Here is a 10,971-nt window from a genome sequence, read left to right as displayed (position 1 = left end):
GTTTGCTCGTATCTTTCCTTTACACCACCTAATTTTTGCAAGTTAATGAAACCGCTGAAAGAACCTGCTCGCAAATTTGCTCGTGTAACTCAGGTGATCGAACGGGTGTAAACGGAATATGACGCAAGTCTTACATGTGAACAGTTTTGTACCTAGCATTACTCTGCGTCGACGTGCGTTGACCAGAATTTACTCTTGGCTCAAAAGTTCTTCTGTTCAGAAGAAATATTTTTCCGTTTCTAAATACTGTCCTTACACAATGTCACAAGGAACTGTCCATCATGTTGCAAAGAGCGGGTTTGAAACATCGAAACTTTATGATCAGGTCAGGCCCGCTTACTCAGAAGAGGCCGTAAAGTTCTTGATTGGTAAACTTGGCATTTCACACCAAGATGCTTCATCTAATCAGCTAGTAAGAATCCTAGAGCTTGGAGCAGGAACAGGGAAGTTCACTGATGTTTTACTCAAGGTTCTTCGCGGCAGTAATGTGGAAATAATTGCAAGCGAGCCGCTTCTTTCTATGAGAGAAGAGTTTAAACAAAAATTTCCAGCCACAGAGATGAAAGATTTTTCTGCTGAAAATATTGGTATGGATTATATCTTGTGATTTTGTAGTTAATCTATCCTAAAAGAACAGATGCAATAAGTCTGTCGACGATGGATGGTGGAGGACACTTTTATTGGCCTAGGGGGTGGGGATGGGGGGCAGCTGGCTTTGGCAGTAGAGCTCAAGAGTGCCTGGTAGAGCACTCTACAGAGGTTGTTATACAATGAATAAACACTCGACTCCAGGATATTATCACTCATTCTTTTAACAAATACTTTAATCATAGAGCCTTTTCATACAAGAAGACTTGAGTTGAAACTAAAAAGAATGAAAACACTGCTTCCTCTTCTTTTTCTATGCATTCAGCATTTGGCATTTTTATGAATCCAAGGACTTAAATAAAAGTAGCTTGTAGTAACCTTGAGAAACAGAAGTACTCTTACCCGTATGTCCACCTATATAAGTGTTTGCTGACTGCAGTAAACAAGACTACAACTCTGAAAGGGTCGTGAAAAGAATTATTGTACATGTATGTGTTAACACAGCCTTTAACAAGTGATGGTGAAGAGAGTAACCAGGCCTTTTGAGCTGTGGTAGACTACCATTAATGTGCTTTCATGGAAACCTCTACCTTAAGCGATATTAAAAATTATAATAAACATTATTCGAGTGTGAAAACAAACAGGAATTCCTCTTAGTATTCTGCATGCTAAATGGAAGATTTTGACAAATTTCAGAACCCAATGACTAGTGGCCAGGGAAGGTGGTTGTTTAATAGCTCATGAAGCATTATTCACCATTTCATTTCAAAAACATAACACAGTGATCCATTCCAGTTTTATCTATTGCAGTCTTAAGGGTACAATATCAAAGACCATCCATCATCCACTTCGTAATAGACCTCCCTCACTGTAGAGTCTCTGTGGCTCAGTGGTAGAACATTGGAGCATGAAATCCAAAGGTCTGAGGTTCGATTCCTGATGGGGACTCAAAATTTTTCTTTGTCCCACACTCGTGACAAGATGAAAGAACATCTTTCTCAGTATCAATTTTTTTTTTTTTTTTTGGTATGTTTCAGGTTTGCCTCACGGTTCAGTACATGCAGTGATAGCGGCACAAAGTTTCCACTGGTTCGCCAATGAAAAGTCGCTTTCTGAAATTCAGCGTGTACTTGTTCCTGGTGGCAAGTTTGGTCTGGTTTGGAATGCACGTGATCACTCTGTACCCTGGGTAAAAGAAATGGACAATGATGTCATTCTTCCCCTCTATGAGCAGTCCAACACGCCAAAAGCACAAAGTGGTGAATGGAAGAGTTTGGTAATGGCATCTGATAAATTTGGGTCACTAGAAGGTGATGAAAGTTTTAAGAATGAACAGGTCATGACATTTGATGAATTTGTAAGGAGGCTTTTATCGATTAGTGTCATAGCGGTGAAAAGTGATGAAGAAAAGAAAATGGAAATTGATAAAATTATATCAATTTTAAACAAACATATCAAACTAGAAACAGATAAAGTTATCCTTCCATACAAGATTGAGATGTACTGGTGTGAGAGAATGTGAATTATTCCCAAACCAAATAATTTAAAACTGATTTAGAATTTTTATGTAGAAGACTCATGACAAAGAACCATTCTTTAAGATTTATTTAATTATCCAATAAAGAAAATTGTTTGAATAGTTAAGGTTGTACTGGTGTGAAAGTACATAAATTATTTCAGTTACCATATTTATTCAATTGAATGTCACAGCATTTATTCAATTTTTTTGTGATTCAAGTGCAGCGTTTATACAAGGGGCATTTATCTAAAATCCAATTTATTACTCGCAAAAATGGTATGGTAACTAACCATTCTCATTGTAAAAAGCAGAAACGTGTTTTGGTGCTGTTCTAAAAAGTCATTTTTTGTATTGTTGTCAATTTCACATATATTTCCATGTTAATACTGCTGCAATACATAAAGTGAATAGAGGATTTGTGTCTGCAATTAATCAATGGTCACTGTGTGCTTTTTGAGTCTATTGTTCAAATAAACACCACATCATCAGGGCGTGAAATTGCGCCTAATACAGGCGCCAATGCGACTAAATTTTTCACTTTGGCGACCAAATCCTGAAAGTTAGTCGCCAAATTGGCGACTAAAACGTGTCATCATAACCTTACCAAGAGATCTAGTGCATTAAAAAGATTTGCAAAGATAAATCCGCGGCAAACTTCCTCGTTAAGTTTGTTTCCAAAACGTAGCACATGCATCTAGATCAATAACTAGACGCCATCTTGGATTTAGATGAGCCTGAACGTTGTATATCATCCATCCTAGTGTCCACTTTGTAGCACGTTAAAGATCTTTTCCCTAACTTAATTTTGGAGGGTCTATCTAGAACGCTGACAGCGTAAAGAAAGATTTTGTTTGTCTTTGAAAATGGCGACCAACTTTTTTTGAATTGGCTACCACTTTGAAGAATTTAGAAGCCAAGTGGCTATCAGAAAAAAAAGTTAATTTCACGCCCTGATCATGATACAGTGATTAATTGAGGGTGGCGTTTTATTAATGTTTCTGCTCTAAAATGCAGCATTTATTAGAGGGCAGTGTTCATATGAGGGTGGCATTTAACCAAATAAATACTGTAACAGACATTTTAAAGTATTTTGATATTAATTTTTTACAGGAGATTTTCTTACAAAGTACCATTTGTCAAATTTAACAATATGTACACAATCTTTATCATTTTACCTTAACCCTTTAACTCTCAGATGTGATAAACATGTATTTTCTCTCAATAATATCCATACATCACCCAGCAATCAGGTAATGACAATACTCAAACTTATCAGGTAGAAGTTATCTTAATTTAACACCAAATTCTGGTAACTAATTTACAAGGAGATAAGTAACAGCTAAAGGGAAGAATGAAAAATCAGATTTTAGGAGTTAAGCAGTTGAAACAGCTGGATTAAGGACAAGTACTGAAGTAAATTGTTAGAGATAAATTAATTGTTGATGCTGATTATATGAAGTTGTACACTTTGACAAATAAATTATATTTTTTTATTCCTTTTTTAGAGAGAAAATGATATATCATAATTAATAACCTTTTTGATCAGTATGAAAAATGAAAAAAATATTTTTCAGCCACCTTGGAAACATCAATTTCCTTTAGCTACAAAAAGCATTTTCTTAATCCTATATGCACTAAGAGCGACTGGCTTCTAACTTCTCCATACAGTATCATCCTTGAATCAAATGTAAAGATCATCAGAATAAAGGATATGATCATTAATTTAAGAAAGTACTGATTGTCAAACAAATTCTCCGTGTCCGACTTACAGGAAATGTAAAGAAAGCAGTATGGAGAATATGAATAGTAATGTTAGAGTGTTGAGGGTAACATGTGAAACCGCAATCTTTTGTGCGCCTCGTCTGACGGAAAAACTACACGCACACGTGTCTTAGGATGGACAACCAAAATCCTGCCAGAAAGTTGCTAAAACTTCGGCAGAAATCCAAAAAGTTGCTAAATGTCTTGATATTGTTATATGACCGTTAAAAGAAAGCTTCAGTTTTTGTTCTACACAATAATTTCTAACATCGGTTTAGAAAAATAGCTCGAAACTGCTTGCATAATCTGGCTTTTTTGACTTTCACTAAATGCAAAGGTAACGTAATTTAGTTTTGAATAGACTTCTTGTGACTTGTTCTGTTTCTAAAACTTTTGCTATGAGTAATGTGCCAGCAAGATTTCCTCTGTATCAAATCACATGTGTGGAACATCAATTTTCTACCAAGCCTTTCCTCTTTGGAAAAAAAAAAACCCTCCCCTTTCTCATTCAAGGGGAAAGACATCAAACGCTTAGACTTTTTTTCTCAAAAGTCTTAACAAGACGCTTACCCAGTGGCTGCTTATCAAGATGATGTACTTTTCAACAAAAACACATCCCAGGTGGGACACTTTTTAGTTGAAAGAGAGACAAAGGACGCCACTTAATCGAATGATTAAGACAAACCACGAGGTAGCTCCAAGCAGCCTTTGATTATCAAAATCAGTTGTACTTTTATCTTGGCTGAGTGTTGGTGTACTTAAATTACACGCTCTTTCATTTATAACTCGTTATAGTAGACTAAAAAAAATGATTGCCTTGTTTTAGATGGTTTTAGATAGTTTGCGAGTGGTTGTAGATGTTTTTGAGGTGGTTGTAGGTGGTTGTTGAAATTTTTGAGGTGGTTGTGGATGGTTGTAGGTGGTTGTAGGTGGTTGTAGGTGGTTTTAGGTGGTTTTAGGTCGTTACTTGTTTTAGTACTTACGGCAATTTTGCACGATCGGCCCAGGGCCTGACCACAAAGACATGGGTCGAAGCGATGAGCGGCCAAGATTTTGATTTGAATATAAGTATAGTCTGAATAAAGGGGTAAGTTTCTAAAGAAACTGTGGTGCTGCGTCGGTGGGAGAGTATAGGAGGTAATTTATTGTTAACAACTGGGTTGAAAACGTAAATTAGCCACCGTAAAGGGTAAAAAAGCTGACGTTTCGAGCGTTAGCCCTTCGTCAGAGCGATTGGCTCTAATCGCTCTGACGAAGGGCTAACGCTCGAAACGTCAGCTTTTTTACCCTTTACGGTGGCTAATTTACGTTTTCAACCCAGTTGTTAACACTAAATTACCTGCCAAGTATAGTCTGATCAGCCAATGAGATTTGAGGTCAACTCTTTCTCACCCGCTGCGTTAGGGCATCGTGTCAGTAAAACTATCTTCAGTTTGAATTTGTTGGCTTTACATCAACCGTACGTGCCCTTAGAAAAGTTTTCATCTGAAGCTTAGCCAGAGAAAGGTGAGTTTTAACTTCAAGATACCAAGTCTGCTACACTTGTTCGCGGACTGTTGATCCAAAAACAGTGTTTGACGACAAGAGAGCGCGCTACGTGCGTTGTGTTCAATTCAAGAACTGATTCATAAAGCTCGTGCGCGTTTAGCCATTGAACTAACCGTTCTCATAAATGAATTGGGAGAATATTTTAGCTGGCAACTGGTCACCAGGCAGAAATAAATATCCTGAGCAATAACATGCAACTCATATAGCGACAATGATCTAGAATCAAAGTGCTCTGTGAGCAAACTCGTGAGTTGACACATGATTTTTTGGATTATGTCTAATGTTATCTGGTTTAGGGAATTTTGTGGTTGATTGTCATATCTAGAGTACGAGCAGTAGTCCAGTGTTCGCTAATGTCGCAAAGAAATAAAGTAACGTTGGGATAAGAAGGCATTACAATTGAAATGATCATGCTATTACATTTGACAAGGGTGGATGATGTCGTGTTTTAAACGTATCTCATTTTTGTTTCTGGTTCAAAAGAAAAGGTTGGAAGTAAATGTGGGTGAAAAGTGAAATTTACTCTCTATCATTGTAAATATTAGAAAATCAAGGCAATACTGTCTTAATGAAAACATTAACGATTCCTTCTTTATCAAATGAGACAAACGGGAACGAGTTTTGGGTGATATAACTAAACCAAGACTACCACCGTCATTTTGGATCTCCGCCTGGGTAGATTTAAGTCACGTGCTAGTCAACGTATAATCAAGAACAAGATAGAATTTCATTTCAGGCCTATTTATAAATTTTGTGGAGTATAACTTACGCATTTTAGTTAACAAATAGAGAAGTCTTGAGTTAAGAAGTGGGGAGAAACACTCGACTACGTCTCTTGTTTCCTCCCTACACTTCTTTCGTGCTCTAGCCGCTTCCTGCGTGCTTTACAACAGAACAGAGCACAGTCAAGGCTTCTCTATTTGTTTTATAATAAATAATCCGTTAAATTCCCCAAGAATTACTTTCAATTTTCAAAACAAATCTTATTGCCAAATCGAACAACAGTGTCGTCAGCATACTCTATACTCTCATAAAGCACGCTACAATAAGCCAATCAGAATCCCTGTTAGAATGGTTCAAATAATCTGATTGGCTGTACAAGACTAAATCTATCAAAAATGTCAAACCATCAAAGTTCATATTCTGCAATAGTTTACAAACTAAAATAGCTCGGTATGTCGAATTTAACACTTTTGCCTGAAGTTTTTTAGTTTCTAATACAGGATCTGAAAGTGAAATGTTCAGTGAAATTCGGCCCAATCGTGGCTCACAAAAATATGCAAGTTATTTCACATGACAAGTAGAAAACAAACTTTTCAAGGCGAGTGTATTATGAATGAACAACAGCCGAATTCACTAAGAAATGAAGATCGCTCGGAATGACAGCGCCGTAAAACTCGGTTGCAGTGACTGATCTGGCCTTCCACTCAACGCATCGGAAAGGTAATCAGGGCAAGCTCTTATTTTTTCACTCGAAGGGTAGTCGATTTAGTTCCTGAGGCTTGCTCCATTGCGATGACCGAAGATCGCCATGATTAGCTAGCCGCGATAGACCTTAAGTCGCTCTGACACCGTCATGATTAGTATGAATTTTAACAGTTATGCCAGGTTATATTTTTCATCATTCCTGTTTTTTCTCTGTTTGAAATCGAAACTTTATATTATTATACAAGTGTTAGCTGTGTTTGATTTTTATTACCGTACGTAAACTCGCAATCTAACTGAGCGTGAAAACCGTTAAAAAAACTCACTGTCTATCTTGTTTTATCTTTGAGGATTTTTGTCACTGCTCACGTTACAGTAATGTAAATTACTGCGCCTGGCATTTTTGCAAACCTTTGCTCGCTTGTTCCGAAATTTCACTTTCAATTAACGAAAGAAAAGCTAGAAAGAAGTCCCGGAAAAGGTCGGACATAGTACGATTTGGCAGATGGCGTGACAGCTTTAGCTCAGTTCTATGCTCTATACTCTCATAGAGCGCGCTCTTTCAACCAATGACAGTACGTGTTATATCCGAGCTTTATTATAATGCGTAATATGTATTTTGAATCTTCAAACTGTCTCGAAACTTAAAAGAAAATTGTTCTTTAAAAATTCACTGAAAACCAGTAGCTAAGATTGTTTGTTTAAGTGTTATTTGATTTTCGTGTTAACCTGTAATTTCGTCAATCGCCGGCGTCTTCCGTTGCTTCACACAGGAAAAACACACGATACGAAACGTAATGATCGATTTTGTCCTCAATCTCACGCCATAACAGAAAAAGCTTTTGAACATCTGTAAACTCCGAGCGCTTCGCGGTAAGTGATATTTTCAATGAATCTTCGGATTTTTTTCAAGTTCAAGGATTGTAAATTACAATTTTATGAAAAACGAAGGTTGTTCTGTTATTTCGGTGTGAATCCTTGCATGCCTGCCAGTCGCATGAAACTAAAACGAAAAAAAAAAACTCTTTTAAGATTATCATTGGCTTCTTTTTCACCCCACCACTATTCTTATCCATTTCGTTTGTTTTTTGCTCGCCAAAAACTATCAAATGCACTGAAAAGCCTAAAATCGGAAAAAAGTTTACAGGAATCGAGCAAGCGAGCGAGCCAGTGCCATTCTCCACATCATATCTACAACTCGCTCTTGCGCATGCGCGCGATTCACGAGTTTAAAATGTTTCTTCGTTAAATCATATAACTCTCTACAGTATCAATTTCACTTCCCGATTTAATTTTTTTCAGAATTTGAGAGCAAAACCGCTTTTGAAAATCGAAGACATAGTTTAAAGGATTTTTATTATGGGTTAAGAAGATGGCACATAGTAAACTCGGCAACTGAACTGATCGTTCATTTCGTGATCAGATCAATATCAGTATTGAACCAAAGTAGATCAATATCAGTTGCCCAGATTCTGATATTGATCCAATTTTTCAAAGATAACAAAATTGCAGGAGCCTGGAAAACAAGGGAAATTTGCGGTTACGACTACCTATTCATTCCAAATTGCATGGTAAAATCATGTGATTGCTAAGTGACGATATACATGAAAAAAAATTGTTAGATAGCTCTGGGTATGTATACTACAGAGCGCGTAAATGGCGTACACAAATAGTTTATTCAAACCGTGAAAATGTCTTTGTGTGTTAGGTTAGACCATCGGTTTCAATCGAAACAACAGTTTTCTTAATGCTTGTAGTTTTTCAGTTGCAAAATAGATCAAAGACTGTTACTAACCACTTTGTTAGCTTCTTTTGTTGTGAGTTAACTTTTTCTGCCGTGTATTACACCACTCTGCATAATAATACTAAAGAACTACACTCCTCCTTTCTAATCAGAAAGAAAGAAGAAAAGTTAACGAAAACTCGTTACACGCATTTATAAGTTCCAACATGCACTCAACGTCAAGCTCTTCCAAGGTCGTTCGCAACTTTTTTTCTTCTGCGTCTTAATGATCAGCACTGAGTTATGTTCCTTTTCAAAAACGAATTTGGTCAAGCAATCGCATTTGGATGATAAACAGAACGAAAATCGTAAATAATCAATTATTTTTGCTTCGATAAGAAAATGCAATCGTTGGGGTACAGTAAGGGAAATAAAAAATCTTTTCACATAAAAAAGAGACATCACTGATCCTAACCATATCATGCTGGGAGCTGATAGTTTAAAACCACAAAAATGTTTTGGTTTGTGTTTTACAGCATATACACAACTGGTCATCTGTTTCCAGATAGCAGAGATCCCAAGTGAACCTTATAAACAAACGGTACTATTAAAATCGTTCTAAACACAATCAGGTATAAGTTACGGTTTCTTAGAGATTTCAAAATTTGAGACTTAATTCATTATGTCAACGATGATTATCGTCACACTCAGGTTCAAAATGATTTGGTGTTCAAAGTGCAGTGTTTATTGAAAAAAAGTTAATAATATCATCTTAACATGTAAGATTCACATTTTCTTTTCCCTTTCAGATTTTGACGTTTCCTAACCAATTTAGTGTGGCAAAGTGCAATGAGTTCCTCTTTACAAACAATTTCTGTAAACCAGGCCTATGCAAACCAATGGCAAAGCCAGCTAATGATGGACTGGGACGAGATGGGAGAAATAAAATTCAACGATGCTGATCTAAGAATTTTGATGCTGGATGATAATTTCACCAAGGAGTGTATTAGGAGTATTGCAGTTTACAAATGCCCTCTTTATGATAATCAGTTAATTCAACTATTAGATAACCATCAGTTTGTCGTTCTTCAAACAGACAACTGTTGGTATTCAATCGAGAAAAATAGCCATTTTATTCAAATGCAAAGGAGTAACCATATCGAAAATGTGCAATGTTATATAAGAAAAGATCGTAGAAGAACACCTATAAAGGGAATAAGTTTTGATTCTTGCCAACAACTGAAAACCATGAGTGACTTAATCCATTTCCTTCTGGAAAACCAAGAACTTGGTAAAATATATGATCTGGTTTTTTCCAATTGCCAGGCTTTCGCAAAGAGAATATTCGACAAATTTGCTGCAACAAAAAAACATGAAATCATGCTTGGATGTAGTCCCACTTTAGAAGTGACCCCTCCCTGGTAAAGGTAGACTTTCATCGTTACCTATAATTGTGAAAAAAAAAGGAGTGCTAAGTTTTTCCTAAAATTTATTCCTAAACGGCACAATGTTTGTTTGTTTACTCATAAAAATTACGATTTCCTCGACTGTAATTGGTTTAAAAAATCCTATTTCCACTAATTCACTTGCCAAGTTGTTATCGGACAGTTCCATAAGCCAATTACATTCAAATAGGTAGTTTAAATCAACGAATATTCAAACTTGTAGTTTAAATCAACTAATCACAACCGTGGTTTCAATCATCATAGAAACAGTGTGCAGACTCCTTAATTGGGGCTTTCTTCAAATTGGAGAATTTTTTATTTTCTCGGGAATTTAAATTTTTATTATTAATTGGTAATAAGACTTCGTGTCGTTTAAATTCTGTCTGTAATCAAACTCGCGCGTGATAAACAAATCGGACTCTCGCTGTGCGGTCGTCCGATTTCGTTATCACACGTATGATTACAGACTGAATTGGCCTCCACTCAGTCCTATTACCATTACTAACTACCGATACGAGATCCCTAAGAGTAAGATATTCAAGTTCCCAGCAACCTAACACCCTCATTATGTAAGTTGAATAAAGAACGTAAGTACTAAGACTGGGTTTGTTGTAGGAGCCTCTGGTTCATTCAGTGCACACGTTAAGTTGTATTATTGTATAAGGGAATTCAGTTATAAATATATTGATTGTGAACCCAATCTAAGTTTAGGGCGATTTTTGTTACTATGAGTAACTTAATAAACTGAAAGTTATCTTTTCTTTTCACACTGTGAAAATGAGTGACTCCGAAGTAGCCGAGAGTATCTCTGCGAGTGGCTTCCTGCCTCAAATTCAAGATCATAGGTCTGTAAGATGATGTAATTTCTGTCTGTTCTTAGGGACTCAGCATTAACAGTGGAAACAAGACTCCCCAGCATGCACTCGTTCCGACAAGCAGATATCTAGTTGAGCCACTATATC

The 10,971-nt window shown here is 36.6% G+C and overlaps 1 protein-coding gene and 1 long non-coding RNA gene across 2 annotated transcripts; both read left to right on the top strand.

Moving 5' to 3' along the window:
* Positions 1–71: 71 nt before the first annotated feature.
* LOC131787286 (uncharacterized) lies at positions 72–3,603 on the top strand. Its single transcript, XM_059104383.2, has 2 exons — positions 72–587; positions 1,626–3,603. Exons 1-2 carry the CDS (start codon positions 119–121, stop codon positions 2,108–2,110), a joined length of 954 nt encoding a protein of 317 aa, XP_058960366.2. The 5' UTR covers positions 72–118; the 3' UTR covers positions 2,111–3,603.
* Positions 3,604–6,723: 3,120 nt separating this feature from the next.
* Positions 6,724–10,768, top strand: LOC136283095 (uncharacterized). Its single transcript, XR_010718546.1, has 2 exons — positions 6,724–6,859; positions 9,374–10,768. It is a non-coding gene; the product is annotated as an uncharacterized lncRNA (long non-coding RNA).
* Positions 10,769–10,971: the final 203 nt, after the last annotated feature.

The sequence above is a fragment of the Pocillopora verrucosa genome, chromosome 8, assembly GCF_036669915.1.
Source record: "Pocillopora verrucosa isolate sample1 chromosome 8, ASM3666991v2, whole genome shotgun sequence".
Lineage (NCBI taxonomy): Eukaryota > Metazoa > Cnidaria > Anthozoa > Scleractinia > Pocilloporidae > Pocillopora > Pocillopora verrucosa.
The sequence above is the reverse complement of the archived record's forward strand: the minus strand, read 5'-3'. Positions and strand labels throughout refer to the sequence as shown.

Bases quoted from the DNA above. Each gene is read 5' to 3' on its own strand.
- LOC131787286 (XM_059104383.2), top strand. From the start codon at position 119: ATGACGCAAGTCTTACATGTGAACAGTTTTGTACCTAGCATTACTCTG. The intron at 588-1,625 runs GTATGGATTATA...GGTATGTTTCAG, and splicing joins TTTTTCTGCTGAAAATATTG to GTTTGCCTCACGGTTCAGTA.